Raw genomic sequence first — 27,111 nt, 5'->3', positions numbered from 1 at the left:
TAGTTTTGCATACTAAGTCTTGCATAGTTTGTTTTGTTTCAGTATGTTGCATTGAAAGTGGCTAATATTGTGTTGATTCGATCACAATTCCCACAGTAAAGGGAAATGTTGATAGTGTTAACTAACAGGGAAAACTCTAAAAAGTTGAGCGAAGTTCAATCTCGTGCTTAGAGGGAACATTGTTCTCTACCCAGTTTCACACCTTAGCTATCCCCTGCCGAGAGTGCCAGGGAAACCACAGGCCACCACCCTGGCGCCAACCCACAGCGCACATCGGCCCAATCAATACCCTTGCATTTCCTGTCCATTTGCTGCAGGTCACGGGAATGGGACTCATTAATAATTACTGCTGGTGGAGCTTCAAGTGTGCTCCTCGTGGCACGGCCAACGAAAGTTGACATTTCCCATCCTAGATTTTTGTTTTCTGTTGCAGTGACAGAGCAAAGTCGTAATAGCAGTAAAGTAGTAAACACAATAAAATAACTCAACAACGATGACTGGATGTGAATTGTTTTAATAGCAAACAGTTAAATGGAGTTAAAGGTGTGATCTGTAGTTTCATTTCCGGTAAACACCGGTAGGACTTAGGGGGTTGTGAGTATTCTGCTCACTGATTGGCTTAAATGGAACCAAGATTGTTTTTCTAGCATCGATTGATTGTGCACGTTGTCCTGAGGCCACAGGAGAGTAGGGGGTCAGAACTTTGTGACAGCGTCCACCTCTGGCCTGCTCGCCTCCCTACCTCTGAGGAAGCACAGTTCCCGCTCAGCCCAGTCAAAACTGTTCGCTGCCCTGGCACCCCAATGGTGGAACAAGCTCCCTCACGACGCCAGGACAGCGGAGTCAATCACCACCTTCCGTAGACACCTGAAACCCCACCTCTTTAAGGAATACCTGGGATAGGATAAAGTAATCCTTCTAACCCCCCCCCCCCCCCCCCCCCCCCAAAAAAAAAGATATATAGATGTACTATTGTAAAGTGGTTGTTCCACTGGATATCATAAGGTGAATGCACCAATTTGTAAGTCGCTCTGGATAAGAGCGTCTGCTAAATGACGTAAATGTAAATGTGAGCGATGTTCTCCAAGGCTGAGCGTGCCTCAGAGGAAGGGAAACACTGGGTGGACTCCAGAGCGTTGTTGCCGTGGTAACGACACAGATCTATTGTCGAGGTGACACCTTTCTCCAACTTGATCGTGGACCGCAGCTGTTACAGGAAGAGACCATAGGACATGACTTCAGCATTTTTTTTTATGTAAGCAAATGTTGAAATGAGCATCCTATTGTGAACACTGAGGATGGGAATGTGCAGTGGTCTATAGAAAACTACATTGGTCATGAGACTCCCCCTCCCCCCAGACACACTGAGTAGTCCTGGGTGTCTTTCCCCCCCCCTTCTGCTCTGGCTCAGTCAGGAGATCTTTTTGCTTAGGGCGTTCTACCTAATGAATTCTGGGACTGAAAAGACCCTGTGGGCTTTCGCTTAAAAAACAGCAGGCATGGAGCATTGCTCCACTGCACTAATGTGGGTGCACGCTCCTCAGTTTGGAAACGGGGACACAGCAAACACCAAGTCTCCTCCACACTCCATTAGTCCCCAGAAAGTCCTGTCCATCACTTTCTCTTCCTATGTTGAACAACAGGTGGCTGAGATATCCAAAATATGGTCTGACAGATCATTTCCATGGTTGTTCAGACTGCATTACATTTAAGACTAACAGGAGCAGCACACAGGGCACACCTCGTGTTTGACACAATATGTATTTCAGCGTAAAAGCCCAGGCAAGCAGGACACATTTATTATATTGTAAATACTAATCTATATGAAAATGATCGTAGCTACAATAAGTGTGGTGCAGTTAGGAGGAAACATTCTCCCCATATCCCCCCTCATGTCCTCATGAAGGAGATTCTCTGACAATGCAACTGTCTCAGTCTCTCTGTCTCCTCCACAAATAGTCTTGGGTACCTAATCCCCCACGATCTGGTTTCAGACGTGACCAGAGATTTCCCCCCCCCCCCCGTTGTCTCTTCCTGCACCCCCATTTGTCCCCTCCTTTCCTCTCTAACTGACTTTGGGAAGGAAATGTCAAACTTGAGATTGGTTACAGTGGATATCAACACTATCTAAGCATCTTTGACAGTCTTGCAACCCACCGTGCTACCATACCACAATAAAAAACATCCACTGTATGTACATTCACTCTGCTGACCTTTGTATAGTCCATTTGTCTTCCAATAGTTTACAGAGAAAGATGATGGGAAAGAAAATTCAAGAAGTATTCATATTTACCTTGTAGCTATATAAACAATTTTAAAAAATCAGAAAAAGTAATAGCACAGGATAAGTGGTTCAGTACCTGTTGCAGCTGATGACGCCATCTCTCCTGCCCCACAATCTGCCGGTGGAAAACCACAGGGGCCGAGTTAAAACTGAAGGTTACTGGGTCTGCTGAGCTGGTCTTTACAAATAGCTGCAGGTTAGAATTCAACTAAAGAGGGGGGAATGACAGCATTAGTCTATAATCATGATCCTTACATGTTACATTTCACCACCTCTCAGTAGATTGCAAATACCCACTGTGTCCTTTTCACTCGCATTTTCACATTTTTAGGAAAGTCAAGGGGAGCAGCATGAATCTATACTTTTCAGCAAAGCCAATCACTCAGGTTTCCTGCAATGAGCTCCATCGCTGCCTGAGAGCTTTTTGCCAGCAAGGCACCATGGGACAAGGACGTCTGCTCCTCCCACATGACCATGTTGATTTCATCAGTCAGGCTATTGTCCTGAGAAGAGCAGTTTACATAAAATGTTATGTATTCAGTTATGACTGTTTCCATTATGTAGACGTACATTTTTATCCAAATATCTACATTTCGAATAACAGCTCCAACCATAGAATATACAGTACATAAGAGCATTTCAGTGGAAAAATATAAACTGTAGACTAAAACTATTTATTTTGTTAAAAACTGTGATTTATAAACACAGTATAAAGCTCCAAGGAGAGAAGAGCCCAGGTTGAAACTGGAACCTCCTCTGAGGTAGAACACAACACTGAGTTCTGCTGGGAAAGCTCTTCTTCAAAGGGTGAGGTGTAACCGTATCGCTCTACCCGTCACAAATAATCAGGTACGTCCAGTAGCATCCAGTAGCGTCTAGTAGCATCCAGTACATAATAATAGCAGATACCTGATAGAACAGTGTTATTCATTTAAGCCCACTAAAAAGTTGGTCCAAATTAATAATTTAGTAAAATGCACGTTTTAGTTTTTTGTAAAAAAAAACAACAAATTTTTTAGTTACTATGACCATAACTGTAGTAGGGGATGCCTGGAAAGATTTTTTTAGGAATGTTCTCAGTTTGTATTGTGTCATGTAACTACAGGTAACTGCCAAAATAAAGGAAACACTTGAGTAAATAAGGGATACAAAATATATTGAAAGCAGGTGCTTCCACACAGGTGTGGTTTTCTGAGTTATTTAAGCAATTAACATCCCATCATGCTTAGGGTCATGTATACAACAATGTCCAGTTGCCCATTATTTTGGCTACCATGGCTAGAAGAGATCTCAGTGACTTTGAAAGGGGGGTCTCAAAAGGAGCACAGGTGGTTTAAAGTGTGTGTGTCTCAGTCACCAGATCTCAACCCAATTGAACACTTATGGGAGATTCTGGAGCGGCATCTGAGACAGTGTTTTCTAGCACCATCAACAAAACACCAAATCGACTGAATATTTTATGGAAGGAAGGGTTTCACATCCCTCCTGTGGAGTTCCAGACACCTGTAGAATCTGTGCCAAGGTGCATTGAGGCTGTTCTGGTGCCCAACGCCCTAAAGACACGTTGTTGGCGTTTCCTTTATTTTGGCAGTTACCTGTAACTATAGCTGGCTAGGGTTACCCTGGTAGTGGTATAGAAATTGTCTTACCTCCAAACTGTTGGGGATCTCATGGTACATTCCCTGCACCAAGTAACCAATGGCACTCGATATCAACTCCACAACCTGTCAAACGCAAAAGAAAAAAAGCTTTGCTTAACCACCATTGAAAGTACTTTAAGTAGTATTGAAATTGCTCTGAAGAGAGATGGGGATGGGGTTTAGACTAAGAGGGTGTCTGGGTTGTAAATTGACCAGCTCTAACTCCTCACATTGCCAGCTCATTATCGGACCAGTGTGGACTGACAGGACTGCCTGCTGTTTTTATTAAGCACACCCAGACTGAGCTTTATCAATTTGAATCTTATTTATAGCGACCCCCAGTTTAAACTGTATTATGAGGCTTTATCAGGTATCCAGTCTGAGAAGCTGAAAGGCAGATGGCAAGGCAGAAATCAGGAAATGTCATGAGGGCTGAGGGGTTGATGAGGCTCTGGAGCAGTGGTCTGACATCTGGTGCTTGGGCTCTTTGTCATCAACAACCCAACTCAGAATTGATTATCAATTTGATACCTTCTTATTTTAGATATAACTTCAATCTGCTCAACAGGGTGTGGCTGGGCAGTATTGTATATTCATAACTTTTATTGTTATGTTTTACACTAGCTCCCTCCCGTGCCTTTGAGGAATTCTCACAAGTCTACTAGGTCCAAGTGTGTGGGCATGTAGTGGAATGAATGTAAAAAAACTCAGGTCATATTGTGTCATCTGTCTGCAGTTGCCCAGACCCTCTTGCAGTGGGAATCCATGACTACATTTTAAATAGCACCCTCACTCACACACATGATACTAATCCTACAAAGTAAATTCAGTCAGGCACCTCATTTTATATGATTGTCCAAATCAGTGACTGAGTTTAAATAATCACAAACACGATGTTTATCAGCTTTATCTTCTTTCACAATCAATTGCTCCTAAAGAACAGCGTATGGGCACAAAGATGTACAGTTCTAGGTAGATGATAAGAAAGACAATCCATATGTTGTACTCTCTTACAGTCAAGAGGTTTTTTCATGATTTGAGAGTGTGTCTCTATCAGTCTTCATAGTGCGCTTGGGGTAACCAGATCCTTTAGGAAATATTAAAGAAACTCAAGCCTCACAAAAGGCCCAAAAGGACAATACCCCTACAGTGTTCCCAGATGTGCTGTCTTTGCTAGGCTGGGAATGAGGAAAATGAAAGGGGGGGGGGGGGTCTTTTTTAGGAAAGTATCAGATAAGCCCCCGCCTCCCCCTTACTCTACTCCCAAATCCAGGCAGATCGTGTTTTGCCGACAGGTCTGTGAGGGAGAGAAACCGGAGCTGGGCTCCGAGATCACTTTACCATTTATACCGGCCTAGGATTCCTCTCAAGGCCGGAACACATAATCCAGATCAATTGCTCCCCTAAAAAATTCCCTGGTTTATGTGAAATGCTTATACACCTCTAAGCTCTTATGCTACGACTGCTACTACAGTCATGTCTGTCTTGGTAACACACAACAATCCTTGAAAAATGTAAAATATCAAGCAATTGGTGAGTGTGAACATTTTATTCTCTATCAAGTATTGAATAGGGGTCTCTATTTGTCATTGTCCGTTTGTTTAAGAGACAGTGTCATGACCATAGTTTAGACACACGTGAGTACTAATTTCAAGTAGACTTTGTTTTACAACTCTTGTGAACATTTTACTGTTAGGGGGAGAGTGGGGGGCACATGTAGGTATGTCCAACAGGGGAGCTCTAGAATGTCATTACATTATTGAAAAGACGACAATATGAATTATACTGCAAAACAAATGAGTGCCATGATGTTCATGTAAGGTGTTAAAAATGCCTATGTATATCACTTTGACAATGCCCAAATTTATAGAAACGGGTACTTCTGTTATCAGAATTGTCATGATCACAGTGTCTTTAGGTGGCATTTTAAATCCCTGTTTGTGCATGCTCAGACAGACAATCTGAGCTGAGGGGAGAATTTGGAAGATTGCAAAGCAGAGAGAAAATAGGTTATTATGATCCTCTTGTGCAGCCACATTCTGACAGTTGAGGTTGGTGACACATTCTGTCCTCAAAGGATTGCCAGTGTATGCACTGGAAGTGATCTGTGACCCCCATGCCCACACACAGAAACACAATCTACATAAGTGCTTAGTAAGAATGAGTAGAAGAACGTAAAAGAATGTAACCTGTGTAAATGGGGGTGCATTATTCCCACCCAAGCATATTTTGTGTGTGTGTGTGTGAGTATCAGTCTGCCTGCCAGTGGCCTAAGTGAGAGAATAGATTTGTTGATTCGATCAATCCACAACGGCCAGGAAAACTTGACACAGCAAGCTGATGTAAGTGGTGTTTAAACTCCTCTGCTTATACTGTTTGTATTCTCATTAATATCCGTATCTGTACTGCTGCAATCTCAACATTGTCAAGTATCATCTTCATCTCACTGACAATCTATTGAAACCTCACAGGTAAAAGGCTGAAATCAGATTGCATTTTGGAAGACAGCTGGGCCAGTCCAGTGCAAGCCAGTCCCCACTGAGAACGGACATCTTGTTTCCAAACTGCATGTCCTTCAGGGGACCATCAAAGTTGGTCCACTCCTTTAGGTTGACGATCCCATGATGCACCAGGAAGGCCGTGTGGATGAGCTCTGGCTACAGAGGAGGAAATATTTACATTATCGAATTGTCATCAGTAAAACATACACTGAACAAAAATGCAACATGCCACAATTCCAAAGATTTTATTGAGTTACAGTTCATAAGGAAATTAGTCAATTGAAATAAATTCATTAGGGCCAAATCTATGGATTTTACATGACTGGGAATACAGACATGCATCTGTTGGTCACAGATCTCTTAAAATAAAAAAAAAGGTAGGGGCATGGATCAGAAAACCGGTCAGTATCTGGTGTGACCACCATTTGCCTCATGCAGCGTGACACATCTCCTTCACATAGAGTTGATCAGGCTTTTGATTGAGGCCTGTGAAATGTTGTCCAACTCCTCTTCAATGGTTTGCAAAGTTGCTGAATATTGGCGGGAACTGGAACACGCTGTCGTACACGTCAATCCAGAGCATTCTAAACATGCTCAATTGATGACATGTCTGGTGATTTTGCAGGCCATGGAAGCGCTGGGACATTTTCAGCTTCCAGGAATTGTGTACAAATCCTTGCGACATGGGGCCGTGCATTATTATGCTGAAACATGAGGTGATTGCGGCGGATAAATATCACTTATTATTGATATCTACATAGCGCATTGATGGGAATCACACTGCTGCTCTCTCATTTAGCTATTTGTGCTTTACGGATTGGGTTGTTGTGGATGGCTGTTCACAAATCTAAATGTTTATTTGAACCCAATAATGGTTGAATTCAAAAGTTTAAGCTGCCTATCAATCATTGTTTTTGAAACCAGTGGACAGCCAGTGAAAAATGCGCTCTTGCAAATGCTGCATAGTGCATCCATTGGCCCAATGGACACATGCTCAAACTTGCACACTTTTGATAGCCTTACAGGGGCAATCTGTAGTTGCTACATCAATTTTTTCAAAGGTTTAGATACACCCACTCATTCAAGGGTTTTATTTTATTTTTTACTATTTTCGACATTGTAGAATAATAGTTAAGACATCAAAACTATGAAATAACACATGCAATCATGTAGTAATCAAAAAAAGTTAAATCAAAATATATTTTAAATTCTTCAAAGTAGCCATGCTTTGCCTTGATGACAGCTTTGCACACTCTTGGCACTCTCTCATCCAGCTTCACCTGGAATGCTTTTCCAACAGTCTTGAAGGTGTTCCCACATATGCTGAGCACTTGTTGGCTGCTTTTCCTTCACTCTGCGGTCCAACTCATCCCAAACCATCTCAATTGGGATGAGGTCGGGTAATTGTGGAGGCCAGGTCACCTGATGTCCTGTTGAAAAACAAATGATAGTCCCACTAAGCGCAAATCAGATGGCATATCGCTGCAGAATGCTGTGGTAGCCATGCTGGTTAAGTGTGCCTTGAATTCTAAATAAATCACTGACAGTGTCACCAGCAAAGCACCCCCAACACCATTACACCTCCCACCGCTTCACGGTGGGAACCACACATGTGGAGAACATCTGTTCCCCTACTCTGCGTCTCAAAGACATAGCGATTGGAACCCAAAATCTCAAATTTGGACTCATCAGATTAAAAGGACATATTTCCACCGGTCTAATGTCCATTGCTCGTGTTTCTTGGCCCAAGCAAGTCTCTTCTTATTGGTGTCCTTTAGTAGTGGTTTCTTTGCAGTAATTCGACCATGAAGGCCTGATTCACACAGTCTCCTCTGAACAGTTGATTTTGAGATGTGTCGGTTACTTAAACTCTGAAGCATTTATTTGGGCTGCAATTTCCGAGGATGGTAACTCTAAAGAACTTATCCTCTGCAGCAGAGGTAACTCTGGGTCTTCCTTTCCTGTGGCGGTCCTCATGAGAGCTAGTTTCATCATAGCACTTGATGGTTTTTGCGACTGCACTTGAAGACACTAAAAGTTCTTGAAATTTTCCAGATTGACTGACCTTCAGGTCTTAAAGTAATGATGGACTGTCATTTCTATTTGCTTATTTGAGCTGTTCTTGCCATAATATAGACTTGGTCTTTTACCAAATAGAGCCATCTTCTGTATACCACCCCTACCTTGTCACAACACAACTGACTGGCTCAAACGCTTTGAGAAGGAAAGAAATTCCACAAATTAACTTTTAACAAGGCTGTTGATTGAATAATTGAAATGCATTCTAGGTGACTACCTCATGAAGCTGGTTGAGAGAATGCCAAGAGTGTGCAAAGCTGTCTTCAAGGCAAAGGGTGGCTACTTTGAAGAATGTCAAATATATTTTCATTTGTTCAACTGGCAGCTTTATTAAACAGTACAAACAAAACACCAGTCTCAACGGTAACAGTAAAAAGGCGTATCCGGGATGCTGGCCTTCTAGGCAGAGTTGCAAAGAAAAAGCCATATATTTCAGACTGGCCAATAAAAAGAAAATATTAAGATGGGCAAAAGAACACAGACACTGGACAGAGTAACTCTGCCTGGACGCCAGCATCCCAGTGTCACCTCTTCACTGTTGACATTGAGACTGGTGTTTTGCGGGTATTATTTAATGAATCTGCCAGTTGAGGACTTGTGAGGCGTCTGTTTCTCAAACTAGACACTCTAATGTACTTGTCCTCTTGCTCAGTTGTGCACCGGGGCCTCCCACTCTTTCTATTCTGGTTAGCGCCAGTTTGCTCTGTTCTCTGAAGGGAGTAGTACACAGCGTTGTACAAGATCTTCAGTTTCTTGGCAAATTCTCGCATGGAATAGCCTTCATTTCTCAGAGCAAGAATAGACTGACGAGTTTCAGATGAAAGTTCATTGTTTCTGGCCATTTTGAGCCTGTAATCAAACCCATAAATGCTGATGCTCCAGATACTCAACTAGTCTAAAGGACAGTTGTATTGCTTCTTTAATCAGAACAACAGTTTTCAGCTGTGGATTTGCCCTTTAAACAGCTGCATATTATCAAGATATCAAAGTGTCACCAACAAAAAGGTAAACAGGCCTATAGCAAATGCAGTATACAGTGGGGGGAAAAAGTATTTGATCCCCTGCTGATTTTGTACGTTTGCCCACTGATGAAGAAAGGATCAGTCTGTAATTTTAATGGTAGGTTTATTTGAACAGTGAGAGACAGAATAACAACAAAAATATCCAGAAAAACGCATGTCAAAAATGTTATAAATTGATTTGCATTTTAATGAGGGAAATAAGTATTTGACCCCCTCTCAATCAGAAAGATTTCTGGCTCCCCGGTGTTTTTTATACAGGTAACGAACTGAGAGTAGGAGCACACTCTTAAAGGGAGTGCTCCTAACTGCAGCTTGTTACCTATAAAAAAGACATGTCCACAGAAGCAATCAATCAATCAGATTCCGAACTCTCCACCATGGCCAAGACCAAAGAGCTCTCCAAGGATATCAGGGACTAGATTGTAGACCTACACAAGGCTGGAATGGGCTACAAGACCATCGCCAAGCAGTTTGGTGAGAAGGTGACAACATTTGGTGCGATTATTCGCAAATGGAAGAAACACAAAAGAACTGTCAATATCCCTCGGCCTGGGGCTCCATGCAAGATCTCACCTCGTGGAGTAGCAATGATCATGAGAACGGTGAGGAATCAGCCCAGAACTACACGGGAGGATCTTGTCAATGATCTCAAGGCAGCTGGGACCATAGTCACCAAGAAAACAATTGGTAACACACTACGCCGTGAAGGACTTAAATCCTGCAGCGCCAGAAAGGTCCCCCTGCTCAAGAATACATATACATGCCCGTCTGAAGTTTGCCAATGAACATCTGAATGATTCAGAGGACAACTGGTGAAAGTGTTGTGGTCAGATGAGACCAAAATGGAGCTCTTTGGCATCAACTCAACTCGCCGTGTTTGGAGGAGGAGGAATGCTGCCTATGACCCCAACAACACCATCTCCACCGTCAAACATGGAGGTGGAAACATTATGCATTGGGGGTGTTTTTCTGCTAAGGGGACAGGACAACTTCACCGCATCATTTGACGGGGCCATGTACTGTCAAATCTTGGGTGAGAACCTCCTTCCCTCAGCCAGGGCATTGAAAATGGGTCGTGGATGGGCATTCCAGCATGACAATGACCAAAACACACGGCCAAGGCAACAAAGGAGTGGCTCAAGAAGAAGCACATTAAGGTCCTGGAGTGGCCTAGCCAGTCTCCAGACCTTAATCCCATAGAAAATCTGTGGAGGGAGCTGAAGGTTCGAGTTGCCAAACGTCAGCCTCAAAACCTTAATGACTTGGAGAAGATCTGCAAAGAGGAGTGGGACAAAATCCCTCCTGAGATGTGTGCAAACCTGGTGGCCAACTACAAGAAACGTCTGACCTCTGTGATTGCCAACAAGGGTTTTGCCACCAAGTACTAAGTCATGTTTTGCAGAGGGGTCAAATACTTATTTCCCTCATTATAATGCAAATCATTTTCTAACATTTTTGACATGCGTTTTTCTGGATTTTTTTGTTGTTATTCTGTCTCTCACTGTTCAAATAAACCTACCATTAAAATTATAGACTGATCATTTCTTTGTAAGTGGGCAAACGTACAAAATCAGCAGGGGATCAAATACTTTTTCCCCCTCACTGTATGGCATTCATTTTTCACATGTAAAAAGCACTTTTCAGTAGTGCTCCAAAGCATGCCATTCCATGAGTGCAGCATTTATTTTTGAATTCGAATCAATGAGCCCAATCAGTCCTCCTAGAAAACAAAATCATAAACAGAGGGGCTGGCTAATAAGTCCTTAGTTTTGGGGTTATGCTCAGGTAAAACTATTTGGCTAATCTATACTTCCATATTTCCAAGTCCTATTCTTGAAGATCAATGGGTATAACATTTATTGGAATGAGTGGAATTCTGACAGACTTTGGTTTTTAATGTAAAGATAATTGAATCATATTATTATATGTAGTAGAAAGCGATGGGTTAAAAGACACCTACATAACCAAACCATAAAGTAAAATGTAACATCCATATATGGCCAGCTATGTAAACTTTAACATTGATTTATCCTGCAATAGATGTTGTTCAATTGGTAACATACATTTTTGTCTTCTTCTAATGCCTCTCAAGGGGAAAGTAATCTAAAAGTGACTGAATGTAATCAGATTACATTACTCAGTTTGGGTAATCCAAAAGTTACGTTACTGATTAGAATTTTGGACAGGTAACTAATAACTATCTTTTACATTTAGAAAGTAACCTGCCCAGCCCCGCCCTTAAACATGGTTGTGGCTAATTCCCATTGCTGTACAGACTAGTATGGCAAGCAATCTATTGTGATAATGTAATTTATACAATGGAAAAGTTATAACCTACCTACAATATGTTTGCCTCAAATGACTTACTCCTTCAAAGTCATGTAGTGATAATATATAGCCCTAGTGTCTACCTGATTAATGATGATCGCTGGCAATCAACTGCAATGATTTGATTTATCTCTAGAGAAACGGTGCGTTGGGCTCACTAAAACGAACTAAATGGAATTCAAAAGTCCGTCAATTAGTTGTTTAATAACCGAAAAAACGCATACAATTCGGTTAATCGCTCAACACTATTCCGGAGAAATGTAGTCTATTGAAAGAGAGAAATGAAACTACAACCGAGGTCTAACAGATCTAACTTAAACATTTCAAACTTAGGTTGCATGGATTTGATCGATATATTTATTCTCTGTATTTTCGTTGTTATCTAAATAACTAAATGTTAAAGTCACGTAGCCAGGCAATCTCGCTTCAGAGCGCGCTCACTAAAGGACATGAACGAGCGCGTATCTCGTGCACTAAATGATGCCAGGTAATAAGAATGTAAGGATTCGGTGCCTTTCAACCGCTGGGATAGGACTGCAGATGGTTTATTATGCATGTATGAGCCATGCATTGACGCGTCGAGTCCAAAACGGTGGGTTTAAAAAAAAAAAAAACGAGGTAATTTTCAATCTTCCTGAACGCATCTTTAAAATACATTTTAAAAATAACGTTTTTCATTATTGAGGAAAAATAAATAAGCCTTTACTAAATGCCATTATAGTCATTAGAAATAACAGCTATTCTTGATTACCAGAGAAAAGACATGCAAATTGTTTTTGAATGGAGTCTTTGAACGTGGCCAGAGGGAGGCTATAATCAAACGTTGATTCAGTCTTTGCTGGGGGATAATTAGATCCCCCCCCTCCATATGGGCTGAGCCTGCCGAGGCAAGACAGACATACTGAGGGGGGGGGGGTCAGTCTGTGGAGGGAGCCAGGGATGGCTGCGCTGATGGACACTTTAGGGCCATCTTTCAGATGGTGTGAAGCAGTCCTGATAAGACATTTCAAATCCAGTCATCTGTCAATTCTAGTTGTTCCTGCCCATAATACATTGTAGACATGCATGCCTTGTAATTACCTGCTGCCAGACATGTTCTACAGTTGCTCAGAGAGAGTTGTTATTAAATTGCTATAATGTCATTTATTTCTCTGCTCAATCATACCCATTGTCCCCCTTCTGTGAAGAGTAGTACATTTGTCCTCTCTTTGACAATGTCTTTCATTTCAATCGCTGCAGTGATGTTATTAACACACAGGATTAAAATGTGTCAGTGTAGATGTTTTAACAGACTACAAGTTAGGGATGAAAATTACATACATAAATTGTTCTCAACATTTAGGCTAATTTAACATTTGATTCATCGATTCAACATTCAATGCAGTTTATTAATTTATCTGGCCACACTACTTACATCAAATCTTAACCTGGGTACAAATCTTAGCAAATCTTAGACAAATACTGAGCGTATTGCTACTGCAGCAAAAGTATAAAGCGGGGTATTGAGTACATCCTGTACAAATGCAGCTAAATAATAATAATAATAATAATAATGTTGGCACTGGCAGCTATTCCGACAGACACCCTTCCCACCACCACTCCTCCTCCAACAGACACCCTTCCCACCACCACCACTCCTCCTCCTCCGACAGACACCCTTCCCACCACCACCACCACTCCTCCTCCAACAGACACCCTTCCCACCACCACCACTCCTCCTCCTCCGACAGACACCCTTCCCACCACCACCACCACTCCTCCTCCAACAGACACCCTTCCCACCACCACCACTCCTCCTCCTCCGACAGACACCCTTCCCACCACCACCACTCCTCCTCCTCCAACAGACACCCTTCCCACCACCACCACTCCTCCTCCTCCGACAGACACCCTTCCCACCACCACCACTCCTCCTCCTCCAACAGACACCCTTCCCACCACCACCACTCCTCCTCCTCCGACAGACACCCTTCCCACCACCACCACTCCTCCTCCTCCAACAGACACCCTTCCCACCACCACCACTCCTCCTCCTCCGACAGACACCCTTCCCACCACCACCACTCCTCCTCCTCCAACAGACACCCTTCCCACCACCACCACCACTCCTCCGACAGACACCCTTCCCACCACCACCACTCCTCCTCCTCCTCCAACAGACACCCTTCCCACCACCACCACCACCCCTCCTCCTCCTCCAACAGACACCCTTCCCACCACCCTTCCCACCACCCCTCCTCCTCCAACAGACACCCTTCCCACCACCACCACCACTCCTCCTCCAACAGACACCCTTCCCACCACCACCCCTCCTCCTCCAACAGACACCCTTCCCACCACCACCACTCCTCCTCCAACAGACACCCTTCCCACCACCACCCCTCCTCCTCCAACAGACACCCTTCCCACCACCACCCCTCCTCCTCCAACAGACACCCTTCCCACCACCACCCCTCCTCCTCCAACAGACACCCTTCCCACCACCACCCCTCCTCCTCCAACAGACACCCTTCCCACCACCACCACTCCTCCTCCAACAGACACCCTTCCCACCACCACCACTCCTCCTCCAACAGACACCCTTCACACCACCACCCCTCCTCCAACAGACACCCTTTCCCACCACCACCCCTCCTCCTCCAACAGACACCCTTCCCACCACCACCCCTCCTCCTCCAACAGACACCCTTCACACCACCACCACCACTCCTCCTCCAACAGACACCCTTCCCACCACCACCACCCCTCCTCCAACAGACACCCTTCCCACCACCACCACTCCTCCAACAGACACCCTTCCCACCACCACTCCTTCAACAGACACCCTTCCCACCACCACCCCTCCTCCTCCAACAGACACCCTTCCCACCACCACCCCTCCTCCTCCAACAGACACCCTTCACACCACCACCCCTCCAACAGACACCCTTCCCACCACCACCACTCCTCCTCCAACAGACACCCTTCACACCACCACCACCACTCCTCCTCCAACAGACACCCTTCCCACCACCACCCCTCCTCCTCCAACAGACACCCTTCCCACCACCACCCCTCCTCCTCCAACAGACACCCTTCACACCACCACCACCACTCCTCCTCCAACAGACACCCTTCACACCACCACCACCACTCCTCCTCCAACAGACACCCTTCCCACCACCACCACCCCTCCTCCAACAGACACCCTTCCCACCACCACCACTCCTCCAACAGACACCCTTCCCACCACCACCACTCCTCCAACAGACACCCTTCCCACCACCACTCCTTCAACAGACACCCTTCCCACCACCACTCCTTCAACAGACACCCTTCCCACCACCACCCCTCCTCCTCCAACAGACACCCTTCCCACCACCACCCCTCCTCCTCCAACAGACACCCTTCACACCACCACCCCTCCAACAGACACCCTTCCCACCACCACCACTCCTCCTCCAACAGACACCCTTCACACCACCACCACCACTCCTCCTCCAACAGACACCCTTCCCACCACCACCACTCCTCCTCCAACAGACACCCTTCCCACCACCACCCCTCCTCCTCCAACAGACACCCTTCCCACCACCACCCCTCCTCCTCCAACAGACACCCTTCACACCACCACCACCACTCCTCCTCCAACAGACACCCTTCCCACCACCACCCCTCCTCCTCCAACAGACACCCTTCCCACCACCACCCCTCCTCCTCCAACAGACACCCTTCCCACCACCACCCCTCCTCCTCCAACAGACACCCTTCCCACCACCACTCCTCCTCCAACAGACACCCTTCCCACCACCACCACTCCTCCTCCAACAGACACCCTTCACACCACCACCCCTCCTCCAACAGACACCCTTTCCCCCACCACCACCCCTCCTCCAACAGACACCCTTCCCACCACCACCACTCCTCCAACAGACACCCTTCCCACCACCACCACTCCTCCAACAGACACCCTTCCCACCACCACCACTCCTCCAACAGACAACCTTCCCACCACCACTCCTTCAACAGACACCCTTCCCACCACCACTCCTTCAACAGACACCCTTCCCACCACCACTCCTTCAACAGACACCCTTCCCACCCCACACTAGGACCCCTAAAGAAGCCTCGAAGTCTCTGCCTCAGATCTACAACTCATGATAAGCAGCGTTGGAGCCAGGGGAGGAAAAAGGGGAGAAGGGGACTTGTGTATAAATAGCTTCGGCAGCCGGTTGCATAGCAACTCATGCCATCTTGCTGAGGCGTTCCCGCCCCTAACACGCCCCTTGTCCTGAGTGTTCTGTTCCATTTTCCTCCCTCTACAGGGTCCGCAATACCCTGCAATACAGCTGTGTATCTGTCTGTTTTGTCTCTGGGTATCTGTCTGTTTTGTCTCTGGGTATCTGGCTGTTTTGTCTCTGGGTATCTGGCTGTTTTGTCTCTGGGTATCTGTCTGTTTTGTCTCTGGGTATCTGTCTGTTTTGTCTCTGGGTATCTGTCTGTTTTGTCTCTGGGTATCTGTCTGTTTTGTCTCTGGGTATCTGTCTGTTTTGTCTCTGGGTATCTGTCTGTTTTGTCTCTGGGTATCTGTCTGTTTTGTCTCTGGGTATCTGGCTGTTTTGTCTCTGGGTATCTGGCTGTTTTGTCTCTGGGTATCTGGCTGTTTTGTCTCTGGGTATCTGGCTGTTTTGTCTTCTGTGTCTGTCTGTTTATGTCTGTCTCCCTTTCTCTCTGTCCATCTCTCCTTCTGTCTCCATCTCTCTGATTCCATACAGCTCTGGCCCTCTCTCTATGCTGAGTTCCCTGGTGAGCCATCAGTACTGGGCACTGGAGTGGGAGACATTTTACAAATGCTGTCTGTCATGAGGGAGGAGAAAATTCCCCTGGAGGTATAAATCAATCCCCCCATCAGTGCTCTGGCCCAGGTGCTAATGAGCCCACATTCCTTCAACAGAGGAGAGGGGGCAAGACAAAGTGAGAGCGAGAGGGGCAGGGGGAAGAGAGAAAGGAGAAGGGTGAGAGAAAGTGTCAGAGAGAGAGAGGGTCCGACAGAAATACAAAGGACAGGGAGTATGATGTAATATAGTTCATCATCGTGACACATCACAGGCTCTATGCACACTCACTGGACTTTACCCCCCACTCACACATACTACACTGACATTCCAACAGACTACATATGCTCACACACACATGCATGCATTTTGACGCAAAACACACACACGCACTCTTCACATACGCTGCTGATACTCTGTTTATTATCTATCCTGATTGCCTAGTCACTTTTACCCCTACCGACATGTACATATTACCTCGTACCCCTGCACATTGACTCGGTACTGGGACTCCTTGTATATAGTCTCGTTATTGTTTTTTTATTGTGTTACCATTTCTGCTCATTTTTCATACTTTTTAACTCTGCATTGTTGGGAAAGGGCTCGTAAACAAACATTTAACAGTAAAGTCTACACTTGTTGTATTCGGCGCATGTGACAAAACGTGATTTGAGTAGAAGACACAATCCTCATGAAACTGGATGCAACATTTTGCAGTTTGGGGATCCTGAAGTAGCTGATGTATTGCTTTTGTTTACTTTGAATTTTGGGTTATTTCAATAGCTGGAGCCCTAATCGTATGGATGGTCGATAACTTGATAAGTCAGACTGTAAGCATATTCATTACAGCCACTCCACACTATCCCCCCCTCCCGTCCTGCTTGACAGACTTCTCCACTGAAGCTATAGTTGAGGCAGTGCTGCTTGCCAGCTAGGAGCAAGAAAAAGGCCATTCAGACACCCAGTGTACCACCTGCCAAACACAACAGCGACTTCTGGTAACCACTTGGCATGGTTGTAGAGTAATCTCCACACAAAATTCCATGTTCTGGGCAACATTCTGTATGTGTGCGGGGTGCTTGCGTTTGAGTGAATAAGTGAATGTTGTCATCGGAAAAAATGACAAAGTGGAGCTGGTGTGTGTGGGTGCTGTCAGATCAGGAGCAATGAAAAGTATTTTCCCGTCTGAAGGAAAGGAGACAAGGAAAGAAAGCTATGGAGGAACATGAGGCGTGTTTACCTGTGGTAGATGCTGCTGACCATGTCCTGGGGCAGGAGGTCTGAGGCTGTGTGCTGGCTGGGACATCAACAGGACCACCAGGCCTCTCATCTGAAGGTTGTTTCTGCTGTCATAGATGAAGCCCCTGAGAAGAGGGCCAGGCATCAATCAGTAATTTATTGTTGGGTAAGGGTTTATACATTTGTGGAGATATGCTCTTTTCATACACAAAAAAATACATTTGAATGAAGACAGAAAAATGAAATGTAGGTGAGATTGACACAACACAGGCATGCCTTGGGCCACATCTTGAATTTGCCAAAATGTTCCATTTCATGTATGATATTTCATCTTTCCCACACATTTAAATAAAATGTCCTTCAGGAGTAAAAAAAAAAACATACGTATTTTCATCATCCCAAAATCCATTATGGCAAGCAGAGAATTGGCGTGGAATTGCAGGCTAAGTAAGCAGCCTCTTAACAATGACAAAGAAAATTCCCAGTAATTGTATGGAAATGAGAGGTGGTGCGACACTATATTAATGAGGATGTGTGTAGATTTCAACGCCTCTCTCCAGGGGCGCCCCAAAAATCCCTTTATTCCCTCGCATCAATGCTAAGCAAACAAAATGGCTAATTGCTGCTTCATGGGGTGACACAGAGAAAGGTCAACACACTCATGGAGACAACTGCCTTTCAAAATCATCATTAATTCAACTGCATTGTCAGAGAAGTGGTGGAGGGCTTTATATTCAATGAGCATACCTTCAAGACATCAGAATTTGATAAACATTTTCAGTAGCTGAATTGCCAGACAACCTTTTTTTTTAATTGCTAGGGGAAAGTGTCAACCTGAGAGCACAGCTATGAAGGGAGGTGAGGGAAGAACAAAAAATGTTCTGTTTGTGAAAATTCATGTCATGGAATGCACCTTGGAATATTTCTCCATTGCTTGCATTTTTGTTGGTGGAACCCAGCCTTTTATAGTAAAATAATTAATACATCTCAGAGTGTAGCTTTAAACAAGCAAGCTTAGACAAGAGACTAATGATTAATTAAAGACCGAACCATATTGATCAGCTGTGGCACAACACATTGTTTGCCAGCAGAACGGGGCCAAACATACAATTCAAGCAGAGCTGCAAGGCTCTAGTGGTGGGCTGGCCACTGTGAAGATAAAATAACTGTGGTCCCGAGGGAGCGGTTAGACAGAGAACATCTAATCCTGTCCCCAGGGAGCCCCCTATGCCATGAATCACACTCTCGTTAGAGCCCTGAGTAGACACCGAGCACCACCCACCCAGACACCAACCGGGGAGAGAAAGAGGCAAAGGAGAGGACGAAAGAGACAGACAGAGAATGAAGGGAAAGTGCGAGAGGCAGAGGAAGAAAGAGTAGGAGAAAGAGAGGCGGAGGAACAGAACAAGAGAGAAAAGGATGGGGAGAGAGAGGGAGAGATGGGCAGGGAGAGGGGAATAGAGAGATATAAAAAGGAAGATGGGAGACACGGTAAGTGCAATAGATAAGTACGGAAACTGACAGGTCTAATTTTATCTGTTAAATCCCTATCTCAGTGGAACCTAAGGAAAACCATCACATGAAACAAGTTGTCATCTGATACTTTTCTGTGTTCATAATTGTAACAAAAATAACAGCATGTAGCCTAGGTTAACCTCAACAAAATTCAGTACACTTTTGCCAGGTTTTTAAAGCCCTAGGTAACCAAACAAGATTTATTGAGAGGTAAAAACTGACATTATGAGGCGTGAAATTACACTGAAATTCCTATAGCTTTCAATTGAAAGAACAGCAACCACACCAAAAATGTTGTCTGCCTGTGGCGAGACTGGCCAGGTCTGCAGCCTGAAGATGGCAGTTGATTAATATTCATGCCAGTCGCCACACCATGGCACATCAATCAATCATAACCACCTTCCTGCAAAAGGGTGGGGCCCGGGATGAGTGCTGGGAAAGAGGGAGAGAGAAAGAGAGATGGGTCAATGTCATTTTAATGGGTAGCACTACTACAGCGCTCTCTGAATCTTATCTGTTGGTCTAGTACATAGACCTAGTACTGCACAGCTCTTAAAATGTATCACATGTAGTTAGACCATTTTTGGGGCAAAGCATCAATAACCATTTTCTTAATTGAGAACACAATCACTTGAGGGTAGCAATTGGATAAACTCCTTAGTGTACAAAATGGGATTTGGCATCTACCTCTAAATATTTCCTGAACTCCTACATGTGACGACAAAAACTCAGTTGAAAACAATGGAAGCCACTTGCAGAGAAAAGTCAAACTGGGTCAAGGTCTTTCCCTGCAACAATGTGAAAGTTCTTCTGTTCTGCATTGCCACTCTAACTCCAGACTTAGCTGAACTGAATTTTTTAAGAATGAAAGGAAAAGGGAACACCAAGGTCAAATGTTTAGATGAGTTCATGTCACACTGCCTGCTCGTGTTGCACAGTCATTTGGGGTTGAGCATTTAAATGAACAAAGCAGCTGTTTTTTATCTCAATATAAAATCATTTCTGGGTAACAATTAAATACCTTTGATTTTTTTCAAATAAAAGGACAAAAATAAACAAAAATGGCTTCTTAGCAAAGAGAAATTTCTCAAGCAAGAATTTTGCTCAGACTGTCTGGGAGTGGTATGAGTGGGGACAGGAAAATTGAAAACTATCTGTTATGGCAGAGAGGTTTGGAAGTCTTTCTTATTGGTCTAATAACAAATTTACCGCCTGGTGATTTACCACCCGTCTTTTCAAAAAGCTCTTACACTAAAAGGGCATTATCATAATTTTCACAATCTCACAGTATTACTCCAACCTGAGTTTGGAAATATATACACTGAGTTTACAAAACTTTAGAAACACCTTTCTAATATTGAGCTGCACCCCCTTTACCCCTCAGAACAGCCTTAATTCGTTGGGGTATGGACTCTACAAGGTGTCGAAAGTGTTCCACATGGATGCTGGCCCATATTGACTACAATGCTTCCCACAGTTGTGTCAAGTTGGCTGGATGTCCTTTGGGTGGTGGACCATTCTTGATACACACAGGAAAATGTTGAGTGTGAAAAACCCAGCAGCGTTGAAGTTCTTGACACACTCAAACTGGTGCGCCCGGCACCTACTACCACCCCATTCAAAGGCACTTAAACCTTTTGTCTTCCCATTCACCGTCTAAATCGTACACACATAATTCATATCTCAATGAAATGGCTTAAAAATCCATTTTAACCTGTCTTCTCCACTTCATCTCCACTAATTGAAGTGGATTTAACAGGTGACATCAATAAGGGATCATAGCTTTCACCTGGTCAGTCTATATCACGGAAAGCGCAGGTGTTCCTAATGTTTTGTACACCCATTGTATCAAACACAGACAAATCTAGTTTTTGACAGCACTTGGCCCTAAAATAATCTGCACAGCACAGATTCCATGGAACTTATCATTGAAATTAGACACATTTTGAGTGAGTTTCTTTTGCTTCAACCTTTTAGTAGGCTAGAATTCTCTGAAGGAAAATCACACTAATTGTATTATTTTGGTTTCCATTGCATCATCAAACAATCTCTTATTTTCTTATGTCAATCCTCCATTTGATTTAGTGTAGGCTGTTTTTTCCCCAGGCTTTTCTTTTGCTTACATTTACTGGATGACTATTTGTCTGAGGTCACTAGTCTACACATAACTTTGTTGACAATACCAGTAGGCACTGCCCAAGGAGAGGAGACAATTGAATTGCCAATACAAGCCACAAGAGGGTAGACGCTCTACTCAGCTCAGTCCTCTACAGCTAAAAAAAACAAACAAGAGAAGACACCAGCATCTTTCTCAGGGAGCGGTACAAATCATGAAACAGCTTACAAAATAACAACAAATTAAAACTTGTCTGAGACATAAGGATGGTTAATTATGGGGCTTAAGCTGTGCAACCATCCAGTCATCACACTTGCTCTCAATGACAGCATCTTTGACACACCAGCGGTTAAAGCAACAACAAGAAAATCCCATGACAAACTGTTCCGCAGCTGTTCCTAAACCCTGCTTGAAATTCAGGTTGTAAAACTGCATTTGTAAAATGATTCCACACAATTGAAGGAGTAGAGAAATAAACACGGTAACAACATAAAACCAGGATCCCGCTCTTTTTTTAAACAAAGGCCAAAACTGCTTTCAAAATATATTTAACGAAATGTATTTTCCTGCAATTGCATTAAAGAGCCACTGAACACTCCAATTGGCACGTGTGTTTTTCTGTTGTTCATTAGAAAAACTAGATTTCAGTCTTGGAGGTGTGTTTCCTGACCGATTCCGCGTTTGGTTAATGATGTTTGTCCCCCATGAAACACTGTTGATGCAATATCCTATTTCACTTCACAAAATCTCCAGAATGAATCTACGATAAACATTTTTTACAGATTTCATGAGTTATGTTTTTGCCAAGGATGTTTAGTTTGGCAATTTTACATCTAACTAAGGTGTTTAGTGCAGTATTTCTCAAGTAAAAAAAATGTGTGACATGTCTTATGTAAACAAAGTCTACTGGGCAGGTCTGTCTCATGGTCTATGCTATTGGATAGAGAGCAATTACCGCAGCTGTTCACCCCATGTTAGTGGGCAAATGTATATCGTCAAATCAAAACCCAACCTTCATTTACCCGTTGTGACGCACGGATGTTCCAAACTCCCTTTTAGACGAGACTGACTTTATGACCAACATGATCCTATTTACACTTCGTAGTACATTTTGACACTAGAATAACTGTTTCTGACTCATATCGATGCCACATAGGCCCTTTTCAAAGGGATTCATTGCTTTTTAAAGGCAGTCGTGCTTTAAGAATTGTTGTGCATTTACTGCTTGTCAGAATACGTTTCCGAGAGCATTCCTATGGCTCTCGGAACTTGTATGCACCTCGAGAGGCGTATTTATCTCACATAGAACACACAACAACAAGCCGACTAGGTAAATAGGTAAACTACTCTACTATAGGTCTGTTTTAATAACATTCCATGGCAAAAATAGTAGCACTGGAAAGTATCATCCTGAGTGATAAATTATAGGCTTTGAATTACTTTGCCAACAGCTACAGTAGCCTACACAGCACTGTCTGGGTTGAGCGCTACTGTGGTGTGCATTATAGACTGTTTCATTCCCTTCATCTGAACAGCGGAGTGTCATCAACAATCATGCATCTCAGTTCAGTGCACACAGTGTAAAAGAGAAAATAAATATATTTGTAACTGTATAAGGCTGTCATCTTCAAGCCAGCCCCCCTCTACACTGATCTTAAAAATGACCTCTCCAGAATCCATAAGACGGAGATCTTTAGCCCTTGTACATAGCCTATAGTGTAGCCTGTACTGAGGGGCCAGAAACCCAGGGTTTTCCTCAGTAAATCAATTAATAGGATTGTGCACTCTAAATACAACCTAATTTGACCTACAGTAGGTGCACCCAATGTGGATGGGTCTATTTTCTTCTCACATTGCAAACTGAGGCATAGCCTGGTACCAGATCTGTTTGTGCCATCATGTCAACTCCCATGGCAAGGAGTGTCATGATGGCACAAACAGACTGATACCCTGGTTAACTGCAGCATGGCTTGAGTCACTTAAAGGGAACTGAACTGGCCTGATGGCATATGGTGCCAGCTGCTATAAGCCTATGTGAAAAGAAAACAGGCCCTGTACTGTTCCTACATTTTGGAGCATTGTTGTGGGGGTGACCTGGTCAGTCGAGGAGGCAGAAGTTGGTTGGATCAGCTTGATCAGAAGTTATTGTTGGGAAGATGGTGATTGACATCACAGTCATAACTGACAGAATCAAGTCTTCTAAAACCACAGATAGCCAACATAGAGTTACATTGTTTGTGCATGATGAAATTGTGCATGTAAATACTTGCATTACAAACATGATGTAATATCATTTGCAATACTATATGTTTGTGTGTAAACCATACCTTGCAGTGCTGAGTAACGGGTGTTTTGTTCCAACCAGTTTCCTCAAGTGCATTGCTACATTACTAAGTTCATCACTCAGCGCAGGCTCATGAAGAAGGTCGGATAACCCACGATTTTCTCTGCATCCGAGACCACTTTATTCAAATTAGAAAGCGTTGCGTTGGAGAAAATACTTATGTTCCTCTGTCCACGGTTTAACAAACCGATGCACGAGTCGAAACCAAATTACTGTCATCTTTACAGCTGAAGGTTTTTTACTCATTTAACTTGAAACAAGGGTAAAGCAAACCCTTGAGTTTTCGATCAAAGCTTAGCACAAGCTAGAATAAGTCGATTAAACAAATAAACTAAACAATGGCAGGCAATTACATTAAGTTACTAAATTAGATATCTAGCTAGCTAGCTATCCATATTTACAATATATCATGTTAGCAACACCTGTAACGTTATGATGGGTGTCATCCTCGCTGGCGACAATGTCATATTTATTTGAGTTCTTTACATTACGGCGCCACGTATGTCCTGAGTATAATGCTGGGTTATCACCCTACTTAATTTGATACTTATTCCCTTTGAGATATCCTATAAAGTATTGTAAATATTCCGCAACACACGACCTAAAAAGTTAAGCATTGACACAGGAAGCCGCCATCTTGATGAAACGCCCTACGGTATGTCGCAAAACGTTTACAACAGTACCTTATGCCCATATAAATAGAATCAATGGATTCTATTTCCATGGTTGTGCCCCATTTATCAGCATTTGGAATCAGTTTTAAAATAGGCTGCAAGTGAACGCTGTCTTGTGCTTTGTATCACCAAAAAAGATTAGATATGCATGTATCTTGTAAAAATGTGTTATAAAGTCCACTCTATAAAGATTTGGGTTGCCTGTGGATTTAAAATGGACAAAACATTGTTTAATTTTGATTAACTGTGAAGGATTCAACATTAATAGCGAAATAGTGACAAAAATGAAAAGAAAAACATGCATTTTTGTATTTTCTGTCGATTTAGGATTGAATTGTTCTTCTCAAGAAGCGTCATTGACATCAAATAGAGTTTATATGTAACGTGCGCTGAATACAACAGGTGCAGTAGACCTTACACTGAAATGCTTACTTACAGGCTCTAACCAATAGTGCAAAAAAGGTATTAGGTGAACAATAGGTAGGTAAAGAAATAAAACAACAGTAAAAAAGAAATAAAACAACAGTAAAAAGACGGGCTATATACAGTAGCGACGCAATAAAAGTAGTGAGGCTACATACAGACACCGGTTAGTCAGGCTGATTGAGGTAGTATGTACATGTAGATATGGTTAAAGTGACTATGCATATATGATGAACAGAGAGTAGCAGTAGCGTAAAAGAGGGGTTGGCTGGTGGCGGGACACAATGCAGATAGCCCGGTTAGCCAATGTGCAGGAGCACTGTTTGGTCGGCCCAATTGAGGTAGTATGTACATGAATGTATAGTTAAAGTGACTATGCATATATGATAAACAGAGAGTAGCAGCAGCATAAAAAGAGGGTTTGGGGGGGCACACAATGCAAATAGTCCGGGTAGCCATTTGATTACCTGTTCAGGAGTCTTATGGCTTGGGGGTAAAAACTGTTGAGAAGCCTTTTTGGCCTAGACCTGGCACTCCGGTTCCGCTTGCCATGCGGTAGTAGAGAGAACAGTCTATGACTGGGGTGGCTGGGGTCTTTGACAATTTTTAGGGCCTTCCTCTGACACCGCCTGGTGTAGAGGTCCTGGATGGCAGGCAGCTTAGCCCCAGTGATGTACTGGGCCGTACGCACTACCCTCTGTAGTGCCTTGCGGTAAGAGGCTGAGCAATTGCCATACCAGGCAGTGATGCAACCAGTCAGGATGCTCTCGATGTTGTAGCTGTAGAACCTTTTGACGATCTCAGGACCCATGCCAAATCTTTTTAGTTTCCTGAGGGGGAATAGGCTTTGTCGTGTCCTCTTCACGACTGTCTTGGTGTGTTTGGACCATTCTAGTTAGTTGTTGATGTGGACACCAAGGAACTTGAAGCTCTCAACCTGCTCCACTACAGCCCCGTCGATGAGAATGGGGCGTGCTCGGTCCTCTTTTTTCCTGTAGTCCACAATCATCTGCTTAGTCTTAGTTACGTTGAGGGATAGGTTGTTATTCTGGCACCACCCGGCCAGGTATCTGACCTCCTCCCTATAGGCTGTCTTGTCGTTGTCGGTGATCAGGCCTACCACTGTTGTGTCATCTGTAAACTTAATGATGGTGTTGGAGTCGTGCCTGGCCATGCAGTCATGGGTGAACAGGGAGTACAGGAGGGGACTGAGCATGCACCCCTGGGGAGCTCCAGTGTTGAGGATCAGCGTGGCAGATGTGTTGTTACCTACCCTCACCACCTGGGGGTGGCCCATCAGGAAATCCAGGATCCAGTTGCAGAGGGAGGTGTTTAGTCCCAGGATCCTTAGCTTAGTGATGAGCTGTAAGGGTTCTATGGTGTTGATTGCTGAGCAGTAGTCAATGAATACCATTCTCACATAAGTGTTCCTTTTGTCCAGGTGGGAAAGGGCTGTGTGAAGTGCAATAGAGATTGCGTCATCTGTGGATCTGTTTGGGCGGTATGCAAATTGGAGTGGGTCTAGGGTTTCTGGGATAATGGTGTTGATGTGAGCCATTACCAACCTTTCAAGGCACTTCATGGCTACGGACGTGAGTGCTACGGGTCTGTAGTCATTTAGGCAGGTTGCCTTTTTGTTCTTGGGCACAGGGACTATGGTGGTATGCTTGAAACATGTTGGTATTACAGACTCAATCAGGGACATGTTGAAAATGTCAGTGAAGACACCTGCCAGTTGGTCAGCACATGCCCGGAGCACACGTCCTGGTAATCCGTCTGGCCCCGCAGCCTTGTGTATGTTGACCTGTTTAAAGGTCTTACTCACATCGGCTACGGAGAGCGTGATCACACAGTCGTCCGGAACAGCACTATCCTCTCATGCATGCCTCAGTGTTGCTTGCCTCGAAGCAAGCATAGAAGTGATTTAGCTCGTCTGGTACGCTCGTGTCACTGGGCAGCTCGCGGCTGTGCTTCCCTTTGTAGTCTGCAATAGTTTGCAAGCCCTGCCACATAAGATGAGCATCGGAGCCGTGTAGTATGATTCAATCTTAGCCCTGTATTGACGCTTTTCCTGTTTGATGGTTCGTCGCAGGGCATAGCAGGATTTCTTGTAAGCTTCCGGGTTAGAGTCC

General features: G+C 44.0%; 1 protein-coding gene across 3 annotated transcripts; it reads right to left on the bottom strand.

The window, feature by feature from the left end:
• Positions 1 to 498: 498 nt before the first annotated feature.
• Positions 499 to 24,547, bottom strand: LOC106611128 (all trans-polyprenyl-diphosphate synthase PDSS2). 3 transcript variants are annotated; one of them, XM_082955701.1, is made up of 7 exons: positions 24,305 to 24,547; positions 23,866 to 24,000; positions 19,709 to 23,737; positions 17,909 to 18,032; positions 3,934 to 4,008; positions 2,361 to 2,492; positions 499 to 1,207 (listed from the first exon to the last, which is right to left on the bottom strand). In XM_082955701.1, exons 4-7 carry the CDS (start codon positions 17,996 to 17,998, stop codon positions 1,049 to 1,051), a joined length of 456 nt encoding a protein of 151 aa, XP_082811827.1. In that variant the 5' UTR covers positions 17,999 to 18,032; positions 19,709 to 23,737; positions 23,866 to 24,000; positions 24,305 to 24,547; the 3' UTR covers positions 499 to 1,048. The 3 variants fall into 3 exon arrangements, with proteins under 3 accessions (XP_082811827.1, XP_014066482.1, XP_014066479.1); XM_014211007.3 differs by having other exon boundaries at positions 19,709 to 19,854; XM_014211004.3 differs by lacking the exon at positions 19,709 to 23,737.
• Between the last annotated feature and the right edge of the window lie 2,564 nt (positions 24,548 to 27,111).

Source organism: Salmo salar, chromosome 09 (genome assembly GCF_965601325.2).
Source record: "Salmo salar chromosome 09, fSalSal1, whole genome shotgun sequence".
Taxonomy (NCBI): Eukaryota; Metazoa; Chordata; class Actinopteri; order Salmoniformes; family Salmonidae; genus Salmo; species Salmo salar.
The sequence above is the reverse complement of the archived record's forward strand: the minus strand, read 5'-3'. Positions and strand labels throughout refer to the sequence as shown.

Coding starts and splice junctions, on each gene's coding strand:
- LOC106611128 (XM_014211004.3), bottom strand. CDS start 23,918: ATGCACTTGAGGAAACTGGTTGGAACAAAACACCCGTTACTCAGCACT. Junction 2,493..3,933: donor AGATCCCCAACAGTTTGGAG/GTAAGACAATTT, acceptor CCCCCTCTTTAG/TTGAATTCTAACCTGCAGCT. Junction 1,208..2,360: donor GGCGTCATCAGCTGCAACAG/GTACTGAACCAC, acceptor TTCCTGTAACAG/CTGCGGTCCACGATCAAGTT.